Source organism: Lycorma delicatula, chromosome 4, assembly GCF_047948215.1.
Source record: "Lycorma delicatula isolate Av1 chromosome 4, ASM4794821v1, whole genome shotgun sequence".
Taxonomy (NCBI): Eukaryota; Metazoa; Arthropoda; class Insecta; order Hemiptera; family Fulgoridae; genus Lycorma; species Lycorma delicatula.
In genome coordinates, this window is record NC_134458.1 from 45,042,464 (window position 1) to 45,068,754 (window position 26,291).

At 28.3% G+C, this 26,291-nt stretch overlaps 1 protein-coding gene across 1 annotated transcript in view; it reads left to right on the plus strand.

Moving 5' to 3' along the window:
• Window positions 1–722: 722 nt before the first annotated feature.
• Window positions 723–26,291, plus strand: part of Tbc1d22 (TBC1 domain family member 22) — a 38,292-nt gene continuing 12,723 nt past the window's right edge. The window contains exons 1-7 of the mRNA XM_075362828.1: window positions 723–943; window positions 4,803–5,093; window positions 8,964–9,094; window positions 11,124–11,246; window positions 12,430–12,543; window positions 14,985–15,130; window positions 18,695–18,826. Coding sequence (XP_075218943.1) covers window positions 5,011–5,093; window positions 8,964–9,094; window positions 11,124–11,246; window positions 12,430–12,543; window positions 14,985–15,130; window positions 18,695–18,826 — 729 coding nt within the window. The 5' untranslated portion in view covers window positions 723–943; window positions 4,803–5,010. The remainder of the gene's footprint in view (window positions 944–4,802; window positions 5,094–8,963; window positions 9,095–11,123; window positions 11,247–12,429; window positions 12,544–14,984; window positions 15,131–18,694; window positions 18,827–26,291) is intronic.

The window sequence follows — 26,291 nt, forward strand, 5'->3', positions numbered from 1 at the left end:
AAAATAATACTATTTAATTATTATAAGGTGTACACTTTAATACATATCTTATACACTTCAAAATATTATAAGTAAAGAATAAACATTTATTACAAATATTCAGAAACATCGGCGACTGATTTGGCATTAGAAAGATTCATGGGAAAAATAAACAGGCAATTTATTTTATGAACAGTAAAAACAATAACCGTTTAAAGATAAATGAAAAAGATTATGTAATTGAAAATAATCGGATTACAGAAAAAAATACAACTGGATAAAGCTTCGAATCTTCATATTAGGTAAAAGAGAGTACCTCCGGTCATTTTCTTCTCCAAACACAAGTAAATTTTGCGCAGCTGAACTACAGCTGACTGTTGATATGATTCCGAAGTGATTATCATCTAGCTGATAGATTACAACCAACCATCACACTTAAATATTTGTACGCTATATATGCATGTAAATGAGTTGGTAAAAAAGTAAAATGAAATGACGTTTTTTATATTACAAAATGGGTCATAATTATAGATTCCAGTTTAAATTATGAAAATAAGTTGTGTTGTTGAAACTAACCTTTATACTAACTGCATATAACTCATTATATATATCATGTTATTAGATTATTGTTCACGCAATATTATTAATTCAAATAAACTGACATTTATGCTATTCCAAATCGACTGATGTTCTGATCTGCTTATGTTTGAATTCCGCATAGGTTGGTTTCACTGATTAAGCTGGGCACCAAATAGTGGACGTCAGTTACTTGTCAGCGAGTATTATGTTTATTAGATTGTTGATATAATTTATAATAAATTATTTTTTGTGAAAACAGTTTTATTCTGTTTAGTTATTATTTTTTTGTGTAATATATAAGTAATCAATGATTTTGATACATAAACATTCATGTTTGTGTTTGTCGATGTTCTTGATGAAATTGTGAATAGGATAGCCCTTCCAAGTAAGTTCTAATTACTCTTTCCACCGATTTTTCAAAGTAGAGAAAATATGAATTTTTAGTCGTATGGGTTTTTTCGTGATTTGAATATTAAGTTTGGTTTTAAAACACAAATTCTAATTGAATGTTTAAATTGCGTATAAAAATCTTCTTGAAATAACCTCGAAATTTATTTGTCAAAATCGTTAAAAATATTTGGATTAATCTCTTTATGGAAGGTTATTCAGAAAGTTATTATTCTTTCTTCAAACAGACTAAATATTAGTTTATATTATGAATGTATTTTGTTTATTTATTTTATATGTATATAAAAATTGTTCAACTCGTCGATATCATACGTGATTTTTTTGCTGCCGTGTGGTAAATCTGTTATTAATTTTGGCTCTTCTTATTGGTTGTCATTATTATTATAATTTGCCTAATTATAAGAAAGATGAATTTTCTGATAGCCTTTTGTCTGATGAACAATGTAAATAATTTCAATCTATTTGCTTTTTACTGTTTTAAAAATAGTTAAAATAAATACCATGTTGCACAGTACTTTGCATAATACTATTGGTATTAATAAAGATCTTTTCTTGTATTTGGTGAAGTCATACATTGTTGATTAATCACAAAAACTGCACATAAACCATATGTACAAATCATATTAATGTGTACTTACTAATCATGTTATGACTTTTTATTGAAAAAACCAACCCATTAACTTTTATGAGAATACTTTTACCAACATGATCCAAAAGGAATTAATAGAATATTTCATAAATAATAAAGTGAATTAAAACAAATTTGTGTTAGTAATAATATTGCTACTGAATTTATCAACTGCTAACATAATGTTTTATCTAATGAATATGGAGGAGTTATGAAGTATATATTAAAAAATGTTAATTTTCTCTTATGCAATTATATTATTTATATTGTACTTTATACTGTAGTATCTTAATTAAGAAAGAGAAGTAAACCTGCATACGTAATTCACTTGAAATTACAGGTAAAAGAAAACTATTAAGTTTCACAGTTTTGATTTTTCCCATTTATTTATAACAAGTTATAAATACAGTTTTTTATTTGTAACAAAATAAATAACAAAAGACTTGTTTGTTGTTACTTAGATCAATTACTGTTGTATATATTTATTTTTTTGTTTTAATGTCATTAATATGGATAATAATAATAATTATGTGTTATTCTTAATAATGTGCAATTTTTATGACATTAGGTGCTAAAAAAAACCAATCATAATGAAAACAGTAGAATTAAGAAAAATAAAACTATTAATAATTAAGATGAGCTGTTTTTATAGATAATGTTAAGTATATTTTTTAAAAATCCATAAGAATAAGCAAAAATTTATAACTTTTAAAATTCTACTAAAGACTCAAGATTTGAACCAGGCCCCTCATAACATTTGCACTTGTAATTACATTTTATTGTAATTACTAATAAGTAATATATCAATTTGTAGCATTTTGAAAAAGGTAAATAATACTGGGCAGTAGCCAATGCATCATGTAACCTTCAGGAAACTAGGCAGTATCAGATGATGCTGTCAACTGTGCTAAAATTAAGCTCTGCCACTATCTTTTGTTAGATTTGATATAAAGTATATAGCAGTATTGCCATTTGAGTGATACGTTTTAGTGAAGTAGTAGTCACAAACTTGACTCTTATAAAACTTACTATAAAGGTGACATTAACTCTCTTGGTTGCTGAACTGGTTAGTTGATCACTTTTGTAAACCTGTGAGTCTGTATACTATGATACTGTTTTCAAAAAATTAGGTTGTCTGTTGTTCAGTGATAGGGAAAAACTGTTTTGCCCAGAAACAAGAGACTTTTCTCCTATGTTTGTAAACTTTTCCCAGAAGAAGCTTTTTTCTGATTAGTTTGTTTTTAGTAAAGAATTACAGAGAAAGAAGAGTGGGTAGCATATTGTGTGGTCAAGTCATTGAGATAACATGTGTGGGCAGTAAAATGGAGAGATCAATAATGAAACATTTGTTGGCATTATTGACGACAATAATTCTAAGTTTTTGTCTTACAAATGTGATTATTGTAGTGAAATACATTATTTAGCTGGGTTTTGATTGGTTCCAACCTAGTCCCCAATGCAGTTTTTGTTGACTATAAGTAGGGTTTTATATTAAAGCTACATATTATGTTGTCTACAATCTATAGTAAATCCTATTTCTGTTACCTCATTGCTGTATTTACAAATCACTCGCTTCTTAACATATCTCTTTACTATCTTTCACTGGTGGCAACTCATGAATTGATCATAGGGGAAGCATTTTCATAAAATTTATGAAACAATACTAACCTTTCCTAGTGTCTCATTATTTTAATTATTTATAATTTTACTTGCTTCAATATAGGAAAAGCCAAGTTAAACTGAAATAGAACATTTTTATACAGTTATGAGTTAAAAAACACATTAAATAATGTTAATATTATTTTATTATAATACTGTAAATACATTACTATCTACATCGACAGTAGTAATTTACATATTTATGTATATGAACTACATTCATTAAATGATAGCAAACGAAATCAGGATAATGGATCTAGAAGGATGTACCTGATCTTTTGTGGATTTGGAAGCAAAATTAAAATAATTTGATGAAAATGTTGGAATTATTAAAAATTAAAATCATTAAGCAAATTATTAAAAGTTTTGATCATGAAAGGATCATTAATTCTTTCATGATCTGTTAGACTTAATTTCTAAATTATGGATATCTTCAAAATAAAATTCACCATCATTATAATGACTTTCTCTATGTTAAAACAGTATTGCACAAATTGTTTTAAAATTAAAATGGTTTTAAAAGATTTCTTTATTAAAGCTTGCATTCTTTAGTTAAAGAAATATGCAGCTACTAAAATATTATCGTAAATGTCAAGATTTTTTTTTTATAAATTTAGTTCTCCATCTAATTTAAAATAACTATATTCTGAATTCAAAATGTGATGTAGCCTGTATAAATTAGTAGTATTTAGGGTAAATTACAGTGTTAGAGCACTAGTTCTACCTTATTAAGCAATTTCATTTGATCAATAATACCAGTAAGAACTTGTTGGTTACAGATTTGCATTGGATGCAAAAATTGATAAAATTATTTGTGTTGATTTCTTCATGAAGTCACTCAATTGATTCAACACTACCATTTAATCATGAGTTTAAAAAAATAAAAATTAACTAAAAGAAAAAGAGAGTTAAATTAACTATTTCATTAAGCACAACAATACTTTTGAACATTTATGCAAATGATCGAAATGAAGGATGCTTACTTAAACATCTACCTTTTTGTAGATTATAAGATGTGAACAATTTTTTGTTTGTGCCCACAATGTATATTTTATTACAAAATATTATACAAAAAGAACTATATATAAAATTTAATATGCTTGACTGAGGAAAAAAATGTAATTACCAATTACTTCTTAATTTCATGTGTTGTAAAATAATAATTAAAATGTAAAGCAATTAATTATTGATGTTAATATTATAAACACATTTACAACTGCTTATTTTTCTATTAAAAAAAGCAGTAAAAATAATTATAATAATAATAATATTCTTATTTTATTACTTTCTTTCAAATATTTGCTTGATAATACAGAAAATTTAGTAATTAAAGACCATAGCAAAACTTATAAGTGAACATATTATTACATGAATTAGTTGTGATGTACTTATTTCTATTATAGTTATTAAATGTTGATATAGTATTTTTGGCAGGGTTAGGATGAAAAATGAGGCCACATTTGCACAATACACTAATTCTATGGGTTCTTCCTTAAATTAAATGTTGTATTTTATATTTTAATATCAAAATTTATAAATATGGTTTCAGATTTATGTTGAAGTTGTAATACAACATTGCTGACTTGTATGATCCTTATATATCTTTCATACATTTTGAAGAACTAAGAACAAGACTTAATTGAAAAATATCTTGTGAGAATTTGTTTCATATATTGGCCTAGATTTTACTCAATTACAATGAAATAATCTCTTTTAATCTTAGAAGTTATGTATAATGCATTGATGTAAATAGCACCATGAATGACAGCGATGGAAATCTTGATCATGATCTCAAAACTGGAACATTTTGGAGAAAACATACTAAAGCAGTGCCTGGAAGGTTAGTCAGCTTTTTGTTACGGCAGATTTTCTTTTTTCTCTAATGAGCTTAATATAGTGGATAAAACATGATTTTACCCAGTGTAAATCCAGATTTTTTTTGTCTTAGTAGTTTTTGTTGCTTATTATGGCTTTGGGTTTAAAAAATTAGCACAGTTGATGAGAGTTATTGATTTTTTAGCATTTACCCTAAGCAATTTTAGTAATACTTGAAAATTTATGCCAACAAACTATTTTACATACCATTAAAGTAATATTATAGAGAAATATTATACCATTAAAGTAATATTATAGAGAAAATTTCTTATTTTAATTTAATATAAAACTGTACATAAAAAAAAATCTGGTAAAATTTTTGTTAACGGTAACTATTCTAATTTTTTCTGATTTTATCTTTTCAAATTGAATTTTTACATATTAATCATATACACGCACATGCACACACGTGCGTGCACCATGCATATATATTTTTTGTTGAGTGCAACAAAGCATTCAACACAAATTCAGTATCATCATCAGAATCATTGTTGATTTCTAAGTCAGAATTATTTTGAATTGTTTCTAATTCATATAAACTTAATGTATCTCTTATTATATAATAATAAGTACATAGTAAAAAAAATAATTGTTGTTAAAATACAAACATGTACTGTAAAAACTCAAAACCAGTTAAGTTATTACCACCTTATTTGTTTACATATCTATTAATTATAAATAGGTAAATCCTCCAAAGAAAAACATATTAAACCATGATGCGCTCTGTAAAAATTATTTCAGAACTATTAAATAATAGAAAATGTCCCAATAATATGAAAATGCGAGGACAAGCTGGTCTGGTGTCTACATCCTTGGTAACCAGTCTAGTAAGCTAGCTTATTAAATCATATTTTGCTGATCTGAATCAAAATCTAGTAATAATTTTTTACCTGGTGAATCTTACAGTTGTAAGTTGGTTTGAAGTGTTAGTTAAAGTGGTGAATTTTATACTTTTATTTTAATCTCATTATGTGGTGACATTTTTTATTCCTTAAAACATGTTTTTTGTAATATTAACCAAGATGTTTACGCCAATGCATAAAGCAGTTATAAGTTAATTCAACTTGTTTGGTATTTGACTTATTTTCATCTAAAATTTAACAATATTTCGATGTAATGAATATTTCAATTATAAATAATAAATTTTTCATAGACTGAAATTTATGCATTCCATTCAACATACATATAAATATATGCTCAGCTGATTTTTATTTATGTCTTTTGTATTGATTATTTATTAAGATTTAACTCTGTATTATTTCATGATTATAATGTTTAAAAAAAAAACATAAACATGTTGCGTGAACTCGGCTCCTGATGATTCACTCGGCTCCTGGTGGTTCACTCGGCTCCATCTACACTATATAAGCTGGCTCCCCACTAGAGTCAGTCAGTCTCTCTCTCTCTCTCCCTCTCTCTCTCTGACCATCATTCGAAGAATCATTAGTGTGTCTTACAATTCTAATATTGTCTAGTCAAAATTTACACTTAATGCAGTTAACAACTAAATTTCACTTATTCTTCAACAATGAATCTTTTTTGTATGTCAAAAATCCTTTAAACATTATGTTTGTGTTTTTTCTTCTGTATAATTGTATGATAAAATATTAAACTTAAAGGAATTTATGTAGACATATATAAAATCCACGATTGTGAGATTATTTTTTGTGCAAGTGAATATTAAGATGTCAATGTTTTTCATTCTACCGTAATCGTCTGTTAAACTCTCTGTTATGGTAATCCAGATTACATCCTGCGTAAGTGAATATCAAGATATTAATGTTTTTTATTCTACAATAATCGTCTGTTAAACTTTCTATTATGATAGTCCAGATTACATTCTGTGCCAGTAAGTATCAAGATATTGTTTTTCATTAACAAAAAACAGTAATCGTCTACTAAATATTAAGGTAATCCTCTGTTAAATAATAAGATATTATTATTATTATACTCTGTATTGTTATTATATACTGTGTGTATGTAAAAGAAATATTTAAGGTAATAAGTTTACCTATACTTTACTTAAGGATTGTTGTATATAAATATCGCACAAGGAGATTTTGTGCAAAGCATTTGTCTTAACTAAACAATAATATGTAATAATGTATTTATGTATTTTTTTTGTTTTTATGAATATGGTTATATAATTCTGATTTTCATTCTGTTAAAAATAAAGTCCAATTTTCTTTTGGCAAAAACAAGCTATGTGTAATTTTATTTTTGTAACTTTCCCCAACATGGCTTGTTGTTTTTGTCCTCCGGGCCGGATTTAAACCAGCAACCTATGGATATACAGTCCACCAACGCGAATTAGGCGATTGTTGTCGAGAAAGAAGGCGAAAGAGTTCCAAGAGAAGAAGGCATGCTTTTCTTGTCAAGATCTTGAATTTGCGTAGAGAAATGTTCTTGCTGAACTACGTGCACACAAAAAAGAAGAGCAAAATTAAGCGTTTCTGCAGAAGGTGATGCGTGGCATAAATTCTGAAGCGAGTTCAAAAGTTGAGGAACGATAGGATGGGGAAAGGTCTTTTTGTAAATTTTGGAAAGGAATTTGAAAATATGAATAATGACATTTAACAGATGAGGTAAGGATGAAAATTTATCAACAACAAGAGAAAACATGTATTTCGATTCAGCAGGAGGAGAACTGGACAATAAGGAGATGGGAGAAGAGTGATTTATGTGAAAAGAGAATTTTCCAGGGATGAAGATGCAGAGTCGAAGGAACAGATCTGAGAAATAGTTTTCTTAAGCTTGGAAAAAGGTATGTGAAGGATAGGAACGTGGAAGGCTGATGGACCATTCCACCAGGAATCGCAAGAAGGAAGCTGTGAGGCAGATGTTCCTCGAGACGCAATGTCAGAAACATTACTTGAAGATTTTACATGATGCCAAGAATGGGGTGAAGTAATTTCCAAAATTTGACAGACACGGTTAGCCTCGTAGGGCTGTAACTTGTATGTAGGAGTTGAAATCCATGATAAAGCTATTTTCGGAATCGGAGAATAAATAGTAGTCGGAGATATGATTTTGGTTGAACAAGGAAAGAAAATGTTTTAATAACACAGCGAGAAGAACAGCACAGTTAAGCTCAAGTCGAGGAATGGTGATTTTCTTGAGGGGGCTACACGTTATTTGGTGGCAACAAGCTGAAGAGAAAAACTTTTGTGGAGTAGACGTGTGTAGATACAAAACTGCGGCATATCCCCTTGATGAAGCGTCACAAAATCTGAATATTACTTGCTTGAAGCTACCTTGAGGAAAGGCACAAGGTATTTTAACATGATTCAAATCACCTGCGACATCTCATCTGAAGTGTTAGTTAAAGTAGTGAATTTTATACTTTTATTTTAATCTCGTTATGTGGTGACATTTTTAATTCCTTAAAACATGTTTTTCGTAATATTAACCAAGATAACACATTGAGTGAAATTGTGGTATGTAAATCTTATGAAGTTGAATTTTACACTTGGCTAGCTGTTTTTATGATTGTCAGTACATGAATTATGATGTTAACTACTATAATTTGTAGCAGGTTACTAAAATATTGAAGTTCATGCAATGATTGCAAAAACGAAAATAAATTTCTATTTAAATATTTAGCTTATACGTTCTGTTGTTGGCATGTTTATATAAGGTTAACATATAAACAAGTTCCAGTCACAGAAAATGAATATATATTTTTCCATTTGAAGTGGTAGAAATAAAAATATCCGGCTTTAACAGATTACCACTTACACATCATATGGACTTATTTCCAATACGCTATTAAAATTTTATCAACAATTAGCATTTTTTTTGCGTATGAATACAAAAAGATTAATTTTATTTGCAGACCAAGTCCACGTAAAGAGGTTAGAAGGATAACTCAACACAATGCTACATCAGCTAGTTCATTTCAAGATTTTCAGGAAAGTGTGAGTGATGCATGGGATATTGGTGATGATGAGTTTTGTAACATATCAGGTAAAATTTTATTAGTTCTCTGTGTTTTTTACTAAATGTTGATTTCCGTTGTGTTAAAGCAAAAGGAACATATTTTTTATTTTTAATGTAAAAGCTGTGCCCAGAATTCTAGCTTCTGACCATCTGTTTTTGTATTTATTCCTCAGTGAGGATCTTGAATATATACTTTTATTTTCTTTATTCATTGCGATTTTTGTAGAAAAACTCCATAATGGGTGTTTGTTTTTATTTCTGTGGCATGTATAAGAAAAATTGTTATTTTTATAATTTCAAAGTAAAGAATAAAGGTGTTGGGAGTAGAAGTAAAAACAGTTAAATTAGAACAGTTTGTAAATTTGTAATTTTATCCTTAGTATACTGATGTTTTTAATGATTATGTTGCAGAAGTCCCAAGAAATTTATTAAAAAACAATAGAATTTGAACCCAAATGCCTAAAATCAGGCATTAAAATCCTTTAGTAATCAGTTAAGAAATAATCAAAATAGTTAATAAAATGAATAAATTACTTTCTTGTGTAGTTCTTGTTAAATAGAATTATTTTTTAATTGTTTGAAATTTGATTAGGGGAAAGATAAAAGTCTTTACTTTAACATATTAATTATATATTTTGCAGGATTGTATTGTCTAAATTATAAATCTCAGAAGTTGCAAACAAAAGTTTCCTAAAAACTATGTTTTCTATATTCAAAAAAAGTACATTGTTCTGAAAATATAAATAACAGTTTTTGCTGTTTTAATAAGTTCTTTAATGTTATAAATACGTGGTTTTTTTCTCTTGATTGCAAAATTAGTACAGCTCAACTCAACTAGATTTGCACAAGTGAAAAGGGTTTATGGAAAAAAACTCATTTACTGATATAGAATGCAGATTTAGGTATTAGAAAATTACAAAGTAGTTTTTGAGAATGTTGGTATAAAGTGTAGTGTTTTATGGCAACAAAATATGGTCAGTAGGAACAAGGATAGAGGCTTTTGTAGTTTCAGGAGACTTATCATTTTTGTCTCCTTTGTGAGAGAGTATGAAGTGATGAAGTTTTGAATAAGACTTTATGGAGAGTTATAGTTTTTGTAGAATTTCATAAAATGAAAAGATTAGTGGACTGTCCAGAGTTAGGAATTTGGTTGTAGATGGAAGTGCAGAATGTAAAAACTCTATGAAGAGAAATATTGTAATATATAAAAGAGATAATTTAGAGTGGGTGATGTATGTTTTGATTTAAGAAATTGGGTCAAAATAGAGAATAATGGGTGAATCCATCAGGCCAGTCAAGTGACAAAAAAAATGTTATGAAAAAGCTTAAAAAAATAAATAAAACTGTAATAGATTTGTGGATTCTTAGACCCAATGCTGCTGAAAAATAGAGTGGTAGAATAGAATGGCCAACTCTCAAAGCTATTAAACCTTAGGTCACAAAAATAGAGTGTCTGTGAGTACCTTTCCTTTCATTTGATGGTTGATTAGTGTTTTGTGGAGAATAATGACCATAATGTTCAATTCAGTAAGAGAACAATTGCTCTCATATATCGCTTGGTTTGCTTGACCACCAGCTAAGATGTGGCTTGGAGTGGTCATATGAATTAGCCACCAGCTGTCAAGTTTCTGGATTTTTCCCTAAAACATAAGAAAATATGAGACATAATCATTTATTATTAACAACACAAATAAGAAAGAGACAAGTGAACCAGACTGTGGAGATTCCTATGTATTCTTGTATATTATATTTGGGTGGACTATATACTTTGATCATTTTATTCGTTTCAGAATAAAATTTAAAAAAGTCTATGAGTTTATGGTTTTCCCCAGCATGATACTAGTTTATCCTGTAATCTTTAACCCTTTAAACCATTTATATGGGTGATTATTTTATAGCATTCAAGAAATTATTGAAATGTTTATAAACAGGTTGTATACTTCAGATAAATGTCTACTTTCTCTAAATTTTGGATATTGATGTCTAAATGTTTATTAAATTTTGCTTGTTAATTTGAAAAAAATGCCATGCCCAGTTTTATTCTTTGAAATTGCAGATGTAAAAATATCAAAGCAAGTTGCACAATCGGCCGCCTTGAGTGTATTAAATAGCCATAGAAACAAAGGGATCAATGATGTACCGCTTAATGTTACAAGTGACAGACTTTCCTGTAAAAGAGGTAACTTAGTGTTATTTATTATAATTTATCAGCATTTTTATTAACTATTCATTTTCTTTTGTTTTAATTCTTGATAATTAAGTTCATTCAAGAAAGATTTGCAAAATAAAAATCCTTTAAAGATTAATATCTGTTATAATAATTTTATGAATATTAAAAAACCAAATAGTATTACTATAATTAGCTGCTGTAATTATCTTTATTAAAGAAACCTCAATTTGAGCTGATCCTAATCATTAGCACTTGTGATATAACACTTTTAATGCTTGTACATAATACTGTGATAATATTAAATTTTGAAATATGTCATCAGCTATTTATTATTTGATCTAATGTTTGTTAGCAGTATTTTATGTATAAAACTATGTTTAATCTCTTTATGAATAAATAACCTGAAGGTGATAATAGATCAGAGGAAAAAGTTTACTTTCAAATCAATGTGGTGCAAGTTTTAAACTGGATGAACAGTTATAATGTTTAATTTTTTGGGTGATTTCCAACCAAGCCCTCTAGTTTTAAGACATCTTTATTGATATGGGAGTAAAAGCCAGCAGGCATGTGCTAGTACAGCATTACTTTGTTTAGTGTTGCTTTGAATGAGTTATCTTATCTTTCGCACACCATAACAGACGTAAATATCAAAAGTACTTTTTATTAGGATAGATTTTAAGCCCTATTGAGCGCTGTTTTATTATTAATTTTTTTTTTTAATTGTGCTTCTTTTATGAGCCATTATAAGCATATACTTCTGTGCCCATTTTCTGGCTAAATTTGAGTAAAGCATGTGTTTTAATTATTATTTCTGCCTTTTTCTTTTAAGATTATTTTTATAGTAGCTTACTGTCTTTAAATTTTGATACATCATCATCACTTTTGTAATGATCACTATTTAATATGAGTATATGTTAAAAAATCACTAATCTTTAATTTTAAAAGAAAAGTATTTAGAAAGCATCACTCTTCTTTCAGGTTTTTATTTCTTTTTATTTCAGTTGCTTGATGTTGAATTTTCTTTTATAAGAGCACCTCTGTATAAGTTTTTCCTAACTACAGTATCAAAATTTTGTACATAGTTTGCAAGAGTAATTTTTACTAGAAGTTATTTTAAAAACTTAAAAGTGATTGCTAAGAAAAAATGGTGCTGTTTGAATGCTGTCTTGAAAGTTGATTTTATTTGTTCTAGATGCAAGTGATGTTACGTTTCCTTTGAAGAAAACCACCCAGCTGGCTAAAAATTTAAGAGCTGAGCCACTAATTCATCATAAGCCAAATGCTGTTATAAATGTTCCTTCAGCCGGTAAGATACATTTTTGTTGAAATCTGAAGGAAATATTTGTTCATTATAAAATTTAGATCATCTTTATATCCTGCTTTTTTATTAATTCCTGGTTTATTTTAATATGTTTTAGCAGTTGTACACTATTGTTTTATTTTTTAATCGGTATACATGATTAAAAATGTTTTTAATATAACAAAGAAAATATAATTTTAATTTGGAAAAAAAATGATATACATGCAGTTTTCTTGTCAAATGAATAAATGTTCTTAATTCTTAATTTTTTTACTGCTTGTAACTCAGCACTACAGTGGTACAGTTGTTTCTGTAATAACTTAAATATTGAGAGTTGGTTACAGTTTAAAGATAAATAAAAGGTTTTATCAAATGAAAATCTGGAAGATAACTAGTGTTGATTTATTCAGTCGGAACCTGTGGGTAACTAAGTTTGTAATTTCTAAAGTAATGATGTATATATTCACCAAGTAATGGAGATTGGTTCAGCCACTTTTATGTTGGGGTATGTGAGATAACAACACTCTGTGCCTTTGGAACTGTGGAAGGACTATGTTCACTATCTTGGTATTGCATAAAAAAAGCCAAACATCTGAAGTAAAATCAGGGCTTTACTTCCTTATAAAATCTAATCTGTGGTTTTACTTAATTTGTTTGTGGTTTAAAGTAGTTTTTTTGTACTTTGTTTTAGTAAGTGTTAAGTTTGAAAATATATTAATTATTTATATTATTCTTAATTAACTTATATACCAGATATACTTAGATAATAGCTGTAAACATCTTACAGATATGACGTTACATTTTTATTAACGTATAACTTATTTTATTAATTGGCAATCGACTATAATGAACGTAACAATTTTAACTTCAATTTAATTAGTCAAAAAAGTTATATACATGAATATTAAATTAATAACTTCAAATAATTCCTGATGATGGTGAAGTGACTCCGAAAGCACTCGTATATTTACATTAAAAATTGTTGGTAAGTGGAAATATTATTTTATACAAATTATATACTAGAACAAATGGGATAAACAGGGAGTAGTAAGCGACTTATTTGGGTGGAAAAGGACATCAGAACTGACTTTGGCTAACAAATTTAGGATTGCAAAACAAAAACAAAATTTATGAAGTTCCTGTAGAAAATGAAGATCTGATACATATCTTAAGTATTGTAACCGTATTGTATTTTGTAAATATTTGGCAGTTGCAGATTTGAATTATAGAAAGTTTTGTGGAAAATATTTTTTTTTAGGTATAATTTTTTAATAAATGATCTTTAGGTATTGAAGAACTGTATTTGATAAAACTTTTTTATGCTGGCTTTTTTATTTGAAAGTGATTTTTGAAAACAGATTTTTTTTTCAGATTTTTATTGTTTATTTGTATTTATTTTTAGTGATTAAAAAAAATAATAAAAATTGGCTTTTTATCTTAATAAACTGGTTTTTAGACTTAATATACTTTATATACTTAATCGTTTCCTTTTGTTGGAAGTATAAAAACTGTTTTATTATCATTATTATTATTGTTTATTTGATTGCTACATTTTTGGATTTTTTTAAAAAGGGTTACTGTATTTTTAATATATTTAATTTCAATCGTTTTTATCTATAATGATTTAAAAACTGATCTTAAAAAATTGAAAAGCATTTACAGATTTAATTCATTTTTTTATAGTTTTCTTTTGCAGAAATGAGGCAAAAAACATTTGTATTTTTATGTATTTGTTTAATTTTGTTGGTTTTATTGATTTGAAATTTTTTTATACATATCATTAATGATATCTATAATGTTTTATAAATATTATTAGTTTTTTTTTTTTTTTGTGAAACAGATGCGAGTTCACTAAACTTCTTATCAATCTGAATAAGTATATATATTTATTTTTTCAAACATTTTATCAACCACTGTATCAACTAATATCATTTTATTAATTATAATACTGAAACCACCAGATAGTCAATTAAAAATAATAACACTTACCTACCCCACATTAGAAGCTTTTATTTTGTCATCAGCAGCTTAAAATTACAAATTATATGATAATATGATATGACAGTGATTCATGACTCACTATCATAACATGGTATACAAAGGAGGTTTTAATTTAAAATGACAAAGCATGATAAGCTTATGTAATAGATGAGTAATTTGTAATTTCAAACTGCTGATGAATTGAAAACTTTGAAAGCACTCCAGTAGGTAGTGTTCTTACTTTTAATTGGCTCTTATATTGTGGTTTCAATATTATAATTCATTAAATTGTGTATGTACACACATACTCACACACTGAAATACATTATAATTTTTTTATTCTGACATTCTTCATTTGTTCTTCCTCACAAGTGATCAAAGTTTGTAATTTGAATAAATAGATATTGCCATCAGCTGATGGTACCACAAACTGTGCATCAGAACACTTTTTTTTAATGTATTTTCAGGTCTGAGTTCTGAAAGTGATACAGGGAAGATGGCAAAATTCCAAGCATTGTTGGATACAGCACTATTAAATTTGAATGAATTACGGCAACTCAGTTGGTCGGGTATACCTACAGAAATTCGTCCAAATACATGGCGTCTGCTAGCTGTAAATATTTTATTTTAATATTGTCTAGTATTACATTAATATAAGCTTGCTATTTGAGAGATTTTCTTTATTATGATGAGCAAGTTTTACTTTTAACCCTTATAGGATTAGTATCTATAATATATGTTAATTTTTATAAAATATGCTTTTTATTGTTGATTTTAATAATCAAGTTTCTCTAAAACATTTTCTTCATGATTCAATATTTAACTGCATTTTATTTTATTCAAGCAGAGATGATATATTGCATTAAAGGTGATAAATAATGAACATATTTCCTTGTAAAGTGCAACTGCAGTTTACCGTTACTATGCTGCATATGACTTAAAGTGACTGTGCATACATAAAACTAAACATTTACTAAATATTAAGTTTCTATTGATTCAGATTATATTAATTAATAATCATTTGGTTTAAAAAAATAAGAAAGATCAGGTGGAATTTTTTATATTCATTAGTTATCTAATTACACCATTACTCCATAGTTACCACTCACATTTAGGTTACATTGTTTAAGGCCTCCTAATTAGGAACTTTATGATTAGGTTACCCAGCTCCTGAATAACTCAATCTATTGAGCTTCTTATTGATTTCAAATAGACAGATAGCCAAACAAACCTTCTTCTCGTTGAAGTCATATAAAGTCAAGGTTGTGAAAGAATGGTAAAAAGTATTCTGAACCTCTCAAGTAAAGCTTTAATGTTACCTGTGGAATGAAGTTGTGCATCTTTATGCAGTAGAACAATTTCTTTATGAGCATCTTCTATTATTTTTTTTTATTTATCTCCAAAGTTTCTTCAATCTTTCATGTTAGACTTATATTATTGTAGTCCCAGTTTTTATGAATGAGCAGAATTAATCTAAAACATTAACTGTCATATTTTGGTTTGGTAGGGCTGTTTGAATTTTTCTGAGTTCTCCAAATAAAATATTGAGGGCCAAGTTTCACAGCATTGTTGCTCATAGAATTATTACTATGAACACAACATAAATAATCAAATTTATTGTTTTTTAGACTAATATAAAATTTTACAGTCAAGTTAAATAGCTAATCGCATTGTAATAGAGTATCTTCCTCTTATTGTAATTTATTTTGAAATCGTAAAAAGTGTAACACATTAGTTATTTAGTATATAGAAAACATGAACAATAGCAGTTTACAATAACATTCAGTTATTAAGTTATGTAACATTCAGTTGCAGGCTGTCAGTTGGTCCAATTATTGTCCTTTGGAATGTGACCATGAATTTTCTTCTTTAAATGCTAGGTGTTGCTTATTATTATTTAAAAATATAAACTATTAACTGAACCAGAATTAATAAATACAAAATATAAACTATTAAACTAAACTGGAATTAATAAATACAAAGTTTTTAAAAACTTAAATCATAATGTTTTCAATCACTCTTGTAGCCATTTTCAGTGACTAGTGCTGCTGTTCTCATTCTGGCATCCTGACTGAAATTATTCTGATGTAAGTTTGAAAAATCCTGTACTTTACAGATTTTTTGAGTTTGTCATTTAAAAAGTTGATAATTATAAATTATTTTTATTGCCAACTGTCATGGACAAAAAAAAAAATGAAATTATTAATTATGATTAAAATTATGTGTTTGATAAATAAATTAATAAGATTGACCAAATTTTTTTCTTTTTCTATATACAGTGCCCAAAACAAAGAACTCTGTGGTTTTAAATGAAATTTACTTTTTTACATTTAGAGTTACAGATGTATGTATGTGCAGTCTAACATTTTTTTACTTCTTAATGTAACTCAATATGAGCACCATTTGCAGATGTCAAACCAAAAATAATCCACCTCAATCCACACTCTATCAAGCATATCTGCAAGAATCACTTCCATGACTGTGCTGTTATTCTTTGGTGTAGGTGGTCAAGTAACTGGATTTTTTCGTGGTGTATGATGCCTTTTATGTAGCCCCAAAATAAGAAATCCATCAGCATCAAATCAGGACTTCATGGTGGCCAAGCAGTGAGAGCTTCTCTGCCTGTCCAGCCTTCTGGGAACCTCTGGATGAGCGCAGTCTGCACATCTACATGATGTGGAAGGGCTCCATTCTGTTAGAAACTTAGGTCCTCCATATTTTCATTCTGTGCAGAAATACAAAGTTCTTTAACTTGTTCAAGTTCATTATGCCTGAGATAGTCTGCTCATGGGAAAAAATGGCCCAGTAATTCGATAATGCATGATACTACACCAGGCATGTACTTTCAGACAGTTGTGGACAAATTCTACCAACTTGTGTGGATTTTTTGAGTTCTATATTTATTATGACAATTGTTAATTAATTATGACAAGTCATGACAATCTGAACATGAAATGTTGTTACATCAGAAAGTAAAATGTATTGCTGGTAGTTTTCATCAGCAAAAATTAGTCTAATATGATCATTACAAATTGAACTCTTTTGTGCTGATTATTAAGTTTAATTTCATGGAGTTACCAGTTTATAAACATGAAATTTCAATCGCTTGTGAAGAATATCATGGACAGATCTTTTAGGAATTTTAAGTTTGTGACTTACAGTACAAACTGAACGTTTTGGACTTTGTTGGAAAGACAGTTGAATTCTTTCTGTGTTTTTGGCACTTGTTTTAGGACTACCTAGTGAGTGTCTTTCAAAACGTTTCTGGTTTCTGAAAACTATCACTCCACTTACGATGTATGCTTTTGTCACTCATACAATTTCTACGATGATGGCGTGTAATTTCTTTGTACGACAGTCACTGATCTTGTTTCTGCAAACCATACACACACTTTGTTTTTTTTTGTGGCGATGCCATTTTAGTTTTTTAATAGTTTTTTGAAGCTCGTGCTCATAACAGCTTCATTGTGCAACAGCCTAACACAGCTGTTGTCCAACAGAATGTGTAACCTAAAACTTAATTGTTGTTGCTTCAAGATTGCGTATAAAATAGTATTGAGTGCTGCAAAATAAAAACTATATTCGTTGCTGAAATCCTGGAGTTATTTTTCAGATACCTGTTTATATATATATATATATATAACACTAGCCAATCAGGGTTCTGACCCTTGGCCCCTTGACGCATTCATTATCCTCATGGTTTTGAGAATATTAAATATTTGACAGATATTCTTCATTAAAGAAAAATAAATTAGTCTTTTACTTCATTTCTGTTGCTATAGTGACAGAAATATAGTGAAGTTAAAGGAAGGATTAATTTTTGTTTTTTTTAATGAGTATCTAATATCTTAAACCCCAAGGGGGTAGAGCCTCAATCTATGACTTAAAACCTTCCCAGGGATAACACGAATGTATCCTGAAAATTTGAAAGCATTGGTTGGTTGGTTCTAGCGTGATGTTGTTGCAAACAAACAAACAGACTGACAGATCCACAAACTTTTGCATTTATATATAAGATGTTTGTGTTGTGTGTGTGTGAGCGCGTGTATTATTTCTTCTATATATATTTTTTTATTTTTATTTATTTATTTTATATATTTTCTAAGGTTTTTTTTTATTTTTTCAATAAGTACTAAGAAATTTAATACAGCTGTTGATTTTTGTTTATATTTTTTAGGGATATTTGCCGGCCAGTCTAGAAAGACGACAGCAAGCATTAGAAAGAAAAAGACTGGATTACTGGAACCTTGTTAAACAGTATTATGATACTAAAGAGAGGGATGAGACTTACCAAGATACTTACAGACAAGTGAGTGAAATTCTGAGTGATATCTCAGGGAATCTGTTTTCAGTCAGGATGATAACTATTTCCACTTACTGATACACTGGCATCTGATAAAATTATTTACACCAGTTCCAAATCAAAGCCCTCGTGCATGAACAGAGGATCCATATCTCTTACCTAGCATGTAGAAAATCTAGTTTTTAGGCACATTAGAACCATCACTTGAAATTTAATAATTAGTTCTATGAATAAAGCCATTTTACTGACTGTTTTTATTCAATAATACTTTTTTTTTGGATGTTTAGTTCAAACCCATTAAAATGCATTTACCAGATTCTTTACTTAATCGACTATTTTAGGATGCGACTATAAATTCTTTGGCTACTGTGTTCTATACTTAATAATCTGCTACTATTGCCAAATTTGTTAAATTTGTATTTTAATTATATATCAGTACATTGACTATTTTACTGTTTTATTATTCCTTATTATCTTGATCACTGTTTTCTTGGACAATGATTGAATACATAATATTAAATAAAAAACTTGTCATATAAAAGTGATATATCTTTTAAAACTGAGTTGTTTATCTACTTTGTGTTAACATCATTTAAAACTGATGCACTGGTTATTCTGCTGCTTTTAATATTAAAATTTATGGATCAAATTGAGAACTAATCATTTACTATCATTCACTTAAATATGTATTATTTTTAATAGTAAATATTAATTACTTATTTGTCTTATTCTTAAAATTAAATTAAATCTATTATTTGATAATTGTACTCTGTAAAAAAAAGAATACTGTGGTTTCATTTTTAACAATTAGCCAGAGAATAGAATTTTTTTATCTTTTTTTTTTTTTTTAGATGATTAATTCACCATATGAACTTGAAGCTTATGTATGAGATTATGGTATGGAAAATTTGTAAATATAGATAAGATTATCAACGAATCATAAATATTAATAACCTTATATATAATATTAATAAAACTATAAAAAAATTCAGTTGAGTTTTCGGTAAATATGGCAAATTTTTTTTTTTTTTCATTACCAGTTTGTATTATTTATTATTCATTGTAACAATACTTTTTCATTTCCCACCAAAAGCCTGTAGAAAAAATAAAATAATTATATCGTTTCTCACATGTCATTTTTAATCCAGTGGTGAAAAGACGAAACACTTATTTTTCAACATTTCTTGTTGACCAAGAAATTTTTTGTTTCCAGGAAAAAAGTGAGAACTAAAAGGGAAGAGTAGCAAAAAACACTAGTACAAGATTTTCAGCAATTGGCAGCAGTACTAATGCTTGATGTATCTCTGGCTTGACAAAGGTATATGCTGCACGCGTAGTAATCTTGACGTTTTTTGTTGTTCATGTTTCACATTTATTCCTGTGTAACATTAATTACTCAGTCAACTAATGTCAGTAATCGTCATTGCCCAGGGCACTTGCTGTATGAGTAATGCTTATTATGCATAGTGAAAATGCACACGTACTTGTTAAACACTGGCATCATTTTGCAGCAAGAGAAACATGTACAAACATTTTTTTGTGTTGATATTTATGATTTTCAAAATTATAGATTTAACCTACAATTATGATGAATATCAATATTCAGAAAAATAAATCTTCTGTTAAATGTTGTATATTACCAAATAACCTCTTTACAAAGAAACACAATTACAAACATAAAGATAATAATAATATATAAATCATAGAACTACATCATAGAACATTTCGTTTATTCAATCTCTTATCAGTACTAACCCGTAATATTTTAAAAATATTTGGCAAGTTAATTTTTTATACATCACAGTTTGACAGATAAAGTAAGGGTAACGTGCTTTATGCTTTAGAACATTAAGGATGGTCCTAGATTTCATCAGTAGAATCATTCAAAGTAATATAAAATTTTATTTATGAATCATCTTCCTATAATTGATTCTTCTGGATATAAAAAAGTTTTAACTGGGGAAAAAAATTGTATTCATAGATCATCTTTTATTCTGTTAAAGTGTGCAGATAATTTGGTTTGATAATTCACTTGTAGTGATCTCTTTTGATTTCATCTGCCTTCACAGTTAAAAATGAGCGTTTAGGGACAGCCATTATCACCATATTACAACAGTTTCATAGAAAGTCAAATCATGTGCATTTTTCAGTTAAATATTTTTAAAATTAGTAATTACTTTTTTTTTATTGAGAAATGAGATGTAAACTACAACAAATGATTTCAGTGATTGAGTATTTTTCCTTAATGTATTTTTACAATGATTGATGTATTTTATGAACATCAGTATGCAAGAAAAAAATGTTGTACTTGATGTCATGAACAACATCACTCGCAAACAAGTTTATAAAAGAGTTAAAAACAATTTTTTTTAATTAGGTAGGTTTTGCATAACAAATTTAAAAGAATCAGCTGACAGTGCTTAGCAACTATATACAGATTGTCACTCATAAGCAATATTTAGATGCAAATTAACATTTTTGTTGTAAGAGACATTGATTATTTGGTTCAACTTCAGAATTAATTCATTGATCATTACTTATAAGATTTATGCCATCATAGCAGAAAAAGCAAGAATTCATAATGTGTTTCAACTGGCAGTTTTATTTTAATCAGAGGCTTTCTTCCAGGCAGTTGTAACCTCATGTAATAACAAATTACCTCACTAAACTATTGGATGAAGATAATGTAATATAAATCTGATAAAAATAAATTGATAATTTGCTGACTAAAATTATTCTTTGTGTTCTGTTGAACTTACACTATACTATAATTAACTAAATTATATCATGATTAAAACTATAAATTAAAATATAATTTATATTTATATTATAAAATATAAATTAAAATTTTGTAAGTATGTACATTTTTTGCACTGTAAAGAGAACTCACATGGACAGTAGTGAAAACAGTATAGATCAAATGCAAGCAATTGGATCATTCTGTTTTCATATTCTGCCACCTGGAAGGCAAGGAAAGTGTGAAACGGTGGCAAGATTAGTTTCTATTACGTTTAAAACCAAGAAAAAACCTGATTTTTACATTTCTAACATGTAAATTTTTTCTGATAATATTGATACTTTTACTTTTCTAAATTTTCATAAAAAATGTTGAGTTCTAGTGTAATTAACGTAAATAAATAAATAAAATTATTAATTTTTAATGGCGACAGAAGCTGATACCATTTACTTTCTTTTTTTAATGGAAAAAATAAATTTTAAATAAGTATAGTGAGTAATCTTTTATCATGGAATACAATATAATAAAAATAAATATCCTGTATTGCAAATTATATTTTCATTAATACAATTTTTATGGTTGTGCTCTTGCTATATATACATAGGCATAATCCATGGCTTCTTTTCATTTCAAAACTTTAGCAGTCAGCCATTTGATGCTATAAGTATTTCTATATGTTTATTAAACCTTTCCCCAGTAGCAGATATCTGAGCACTAGTTCAGTAGAATTAATCAAATTTGTTTCGATCATATTGCCTTCTTTTTTTTTTTATGCAACGCATATCAATTATATGTTTGGCCCATTTATTAAAAGGGGCAGCAGTTTTATTGAGTATTTCATAAATTTACTCCTTTGTTTTGTTTAGATTTTTATTCACAAACACTAGAGTGTCTGACTTTCCTTATACAGACATCTTATGTAAGCTGATTTGTAAATAATAGAAGTAATAATTTCAAAAGTTTCTTTTAAATACTGACAAGTTTTTGTGGGTTTACTAGCAGTACTGCACATAATTACTTCTCATTTTACAAGTACGCTAGTTGTGTGGAACTGTAGCGTGAGACTAGTAGAAGTATCCTTAATTCTGTAACAAGTGAGAGTTTTTCTATGGGAAATATACAGTACCCAAAGATTAGTAAAATTTGTGCATAAATGGCATTCTATTCTTCCTTGAAAAATTGGCATTGATTCACATGTCTAAAGGATTTTAGAAATTTTATATTTTAAATTTCTATATGTGATGGTTAAGTAATTGTCTCCACACGTTACTGTAAATCTATATACTGGAATGACATATTTGCCTCTGTATGTCTGTTTAATATTTGATAACTTAAAAAACAATTGAAAAATTCTTTAACAAGATTCTAATTAGATTCTTACTTTATCCAAGAGGGTAAATGGAAATCATCATGTTAGTGGGTAAACTTTTAATAATTTAAGTTTTATAATGAGTTTGAAAAAATGTTATAGGAAAATTGTTAAAACTGAAAAAAAAGTTCATTATACAAACAAGTTATTCTTATTGATGGAGATTATATAAGTTAAATTTTACTGTATGAAGCTCATTCAATAGATTAAGAGACAAAGCACTAGTAGTTTAAAAACCTACCTAAATAAGAATTATGCTGCTTTTAATATATCATAAATTGGAAAAACTGTTATTAATTGAAATTTACTTATCAACGTTTATTTTATATACATAATTATCATCAATTGTTTAATAATTACATTCCTCTTGAAAAATGGACTTTTGAAGAACAGTGATCAGTGACAAGATGTTAGGTTTCAGAAATGATAAAACCATGCTTAAAAATATCATGTATAAAAGTTGTATAAATATACAAATTTTACAATTGGGTTGAGTAATTAAAAAGTGGTTGAATAGAAATTGTTATACAACAGTGTATACAGTTTGCTCAATTATTCATTACAAACAGAATTACTGTGAAAAATGTAAAAGTATAAAAAATAAAAAGTGTGAAAAACCAGGCCCTTCATTTGTAGAGAACTCAAACAATGCTACTACTTTATTGAAGAATTTTATTTTTAGGAGTAGTGAGTGATTTATGATGAGACGTGTGCTGTCATTATGACCTGAAATCCAAGTGACAAAGCATGGTAAGTTTTTGTTATAATCCAGATCTCATTCCATCAGACTTTTTTTTGGTTTGGGCCCTTCGTGAATTCATTATGTGGAGTAAAATTTTATAATAAGTAAAAACAATGTATAAAATTTATTGAGCTTTAAAGACAAAGGATTCTTTGATGTTGGAATAGAAAAACTGGTAAGTTGTTAAATCTATTGAATAAATTAAAACAGCAGCCATTTGTCTTGTTACTTACTGAATGATCCTCATAATATAACTTATAATAAACCTCTTTCTTTTTTCTGTTTAGCCTCCGGTAACTACCGTTTAGATAATACTTCAGAGGATGAATGAGGATGATATGTATGAGTGTGATGAAGTCTTGTACATTCTCAGTTCGACCATACCTGAGATGTGTGGTTAATTGAAACCCAACCACCAAAGAACACCGGTATCCACGATCTAGTATTCAAGTCCGTGTAAAAATAGCTGGCTTTACTAGGACTTGAACGCTGGAACTCTCGACTTCCAAATCAGCTGATTTGGGAAGACGCGTTCACCACTAGACCAACCCGATGGGTTTATAATAAACCTCTGCACTTTTATAATTACACGTGATAAAAAAATTTTCAATGTGATTGTTCTCATCTATGTTATGCTGACATCTCCTGTTTCCTGCCTAAAATTCTAAACAGTTCAGAATTTTTTTTAAAATATTGCAAGGTAACTTCAGTTAAAAAAAAAAAAAAAAAAAAAAAAAAAAAACATTTGTTCATAGCAATGTAATAAATACAATTATATTACTAACTGGTTCCAGAGAATGCTAAACATTTGTCACTATAATGAAAATGTTGATGTAATATTAGTCAGCAATAGAAACAAATAATGTAATATTACATTTTTATATTTAAATTTAAAAGATTTTTCTCTGTCACTTGAATGTAGTGATTCATTTCTTTCTAATTAATATAAATCCTTTCTCATATGTTTGATCTACATCTTTAGTTGTAATTTATGTTATTCAAATTGATTTCTTTAGTTTTTATCTTTTCCTTTTGTTTTTAAAAATTAACTAACTTTAGGTTCCCCCTTTTAATATATCTTATGTTTTTACATATATGTTTAATATATATCACCATCGATCTAATTTTTTCCCCATTTTGATGCCAACTAATGTTAAACATCCTATAACACCATACTTCAAAAACCTTTCATTTTTTATGTTATGTATTTACTATTACAAACTAAAGATTGCAGATATTACAGTAAATTTAACATACTAAGTAAATAAAAAAAAAAAAAAAAATTACTGAAAACTTCTTCAAAGTTTAGTATCACATCCTTTATCCCTCATTAAAAGAAGTGCAATAAATTAAGCAGAAATATCCCTAAAATGAATTTCATAATAATGCAAGTAGTATGTACAGGGTGGCTGGGAAGTCACTGTGCCTCCTAAAGTTAGAACTAAAAATCTGTAATGAGTTATAAATGAAAAATTTGATATAATGAATTATTTTTTTACTCACTTGATACATAGTATTATTTTAATGGTCCACCAGTAGGTTTGTGTGTTTGCCCTCATGTTGCAAGCACAATTCTATATGTTGCCACATCCTCTATATGTTGCCACATCCTCTATGACATGTGACTGAGCATTTCTGCTGTTACATTATGGAAGGTGTCCCTCACAGTACTATGTTTGTGGTTTAGTGACCTGCACATATATGTGCCTTTATAATTCCCCACAATGTATTGTCTAGTGTAGTGAGATCAGAACTTAGTGGTAGCAATGATAATGGAGCTGGTGACGCTGGAGTACCACTGCCAAACCAGCGTCCTGGAAATTTTTTATTCAGAAACATGCAGATTGATAGAGCAAAATGTGCAGGTGCTCCAACATGCTGCAACCATAATTGTTCCATGAGATCCTTCTCTTTAAGGTGTGGTATTAATCGTACCTCCAACACTTCTAAATAGGTTACAAATGACGAGGTGTGATTCCAGCCCATGTCGACATGTGGTGGATTACTTTCAACCTGTCATGTATAAGGATTTTCTTTGTCCAAAATAAAACATTTCTGGCATGTAAACTGTAATAGATTGCACATTCGTCAGTCAAAAGCACCTTTCCATGGTGCACTGCAGCGAGGAATTTTTCTAATATAGCCTGGCAGGATGGAGTGCGACGTCCCATGTTTGCATCTGACATTTTGTTTATGAACATCAGGCAAAATGGCCTAACTTTCAAGTCCTTTTTCATATGGTCTTGCATTGTCATCTGTGGTATACGAAGTTCAGCTGACAGTTTACGAGTTGATTTCATTGGGGATTGTTCAATGGAAACTGTAATAACACATGTTTCTAACCGCGTTAATTTTCATTCACTCCGCAGCCTATCTGTACATTTTTCCCCAGCCAACATTGTTGCTTTTTGTGGTGGTGGTTTATTAATGCGTTACCGAAACATATCACTAATTAGCTTCGTATGTTGTTATTCATGAACCCATGCATTTGTCACTAACCGCTCCTCGACGCTGTAAGTACTCATGTCAGCCAGTTTAGCACAACTGTCTTTTACTCAGAGTGTGTGATGTAAAAAACTGATGCCAACAAAAATACCATATGTTCTAAACACATATCCTAACT